Consider the following 1,702-nt stretch of genomic DNA (forward strand, 5'->3'; position numbering starts at 1 on the left):
ATTATTTTACATATTTTTTAATGAAAAAAATAAAGTAATTAATTATATATTTTTTTCATAAATATTATTTAAATAATAATTTAATATTGATACAGAGCTTGTTGGGCCGTTGACGAGCTCTTTCGATGTTCATCGACGTTTCTAACCCAAGCAATCGAAATTTCTAAAAAATTCGATCTTTGAGCAGTGTTTTGGTGATATCGAGTCGTGCTCTGACTTCAAGTAGATCGGGCGAGGGAGCACTTGATATTCTTTCGCGCGACTACAAAGTCAGTCCCAGATCTAACATCGCAATAAAAAGACGCACATTTTTTTCTTTATATTTTATTCCATTATTTAGTTATAATAAACCGTTATATGAAAATACCGCATTTTACCCATGAATCACCTTTTCTGTACCTCCTCCAACTAATCGATATTCGTTCGACGAGACATCAACAGAGCTATTTATTTTAGAATGCTTCGTTAATAAATGATGCTATTTTGTCTATTATTGTGATATGAGAACCTTCTATGTAATGAATTTGCACTGCACTTTCAGTAACCTAAAAGTAATTTCTCTTAAAAAAGTATCTTAAAAATGATAAAATGTGTTACGCTTTAATAAAAAAGTTACCTTATGTAGACCATAATCCTCTTCAGGAAAAGTGAAAGGTGTAAGTGTAGGTTTTAATAATATTACAGATGATTTTAAGCGTGACAATGAAGATATATCATAATCTTGTACAGCGATTATATGATCGTAAAACGTTGTACATAAAAGTTTTTGATTTTCAATACTTAACATATCAGTCATCTCCGAAAAGCGAGTAATAAGTTCTAATTTTTCCTCCCATGTGTTGCACTTTTTCAGGTCTAACGCAATCTGCAAATAATGTAAATATTGTATTTTTATTACAATAATACGAAAGTTTATATTGTATTTTCTGGAGATACTGTATGTCTATATTCTTATTGCTCAACTATTTTTTTTTATATTTTTGAGCTACGTCAGTCAAATTACTTTATCTTTTAATTATTAGCAATAACTTGTAATCAAGAATTACTGTTATAAATTGACACCCATTTTACATATATTCTGAAATATACTCTACATTTCAATCGTAAATATTATATAATTCTTAGGTACTGTTATTATTATTATCATTTTGACTTATCAATAAAATGTTAAAAACATCTTTCTGTAATCTGTATTATATATAAAATAAGATAATAAAAAATATTTTATCATTTAAAAATATATATAAGACTTTTAAAACAATATTCAAATAATTTAATAATGTATTTTATATACTCTTTTATATTAACTGTATGTAAACCCAATTAGTTAAATTTTATAATAAAAAGTCATAATGTGGTTTTGATAATTGACTAACCATTTCATTGTCAGATTCGAGATATAGTTTTAGATGATGAAGTAAAATATCATTTTGCAATTCTTGTTGCGAAGTATGATTAAAATATTTTTTACTCAAAAATTTTATCCAATCAGGTGCTCCATCTATAAGTATTAACCGTCCAATGAAATTCTTAGCTTCTAATAATCTTGCTAATTCGATAGCAATTAAGGATCCAAATGAATAACCCACTATTAAAAATTCTTTTGATCTTTCATTTCTCCATTACATACTAAAAATAAACATAAGAATATGAGATAATATGTAGAAAAAGTGTTAGAATGTGTATAATCAAATACTGTTGT

The 1,702-nt window shown here is 26.3% G+C and overlaps 1 protein-coding gene across 1 annotated transcript; it reads right to left on the bottom strand.

The window, feature by feature from the left end:
- Positions 1–323: 323 nt before the first annotated feature.
- On the bottom strand, positions 324–1,617 carry LOC126858653 (uncharacterized; the record flags this gene model as incomplete). The annotated part of the gene is made up of 3 exons (XM_050609130.1): positions 324–545; positions 617–865; positions 1,377–1,617. Coding segments are annotated over 3 exons (583 nt in total), but the record flags the coding sequence as incomplete, so codon positions are not given.
- Between the last annotated feature and the right edge of the window lie 85 nt (positions 1,618–1,702).

The sequence above is a fragment of the Cataglyphis hispanica genome, unplaced genomic scaffold, assembly GCF_021464435.1.
Source record: "Cataglyphis hispanica isolate Lineage 1 unplaced genomic scaffold, ULB_Chis1_1.0 scaffold230_size1702, whole genome shotgun sequence".
NCBI lineage: Eukaryota > Metazoa > Arthropoda > Insecta > Hymenoptera > Formicidae > Cataglyphis > Cataglyphis hispanica.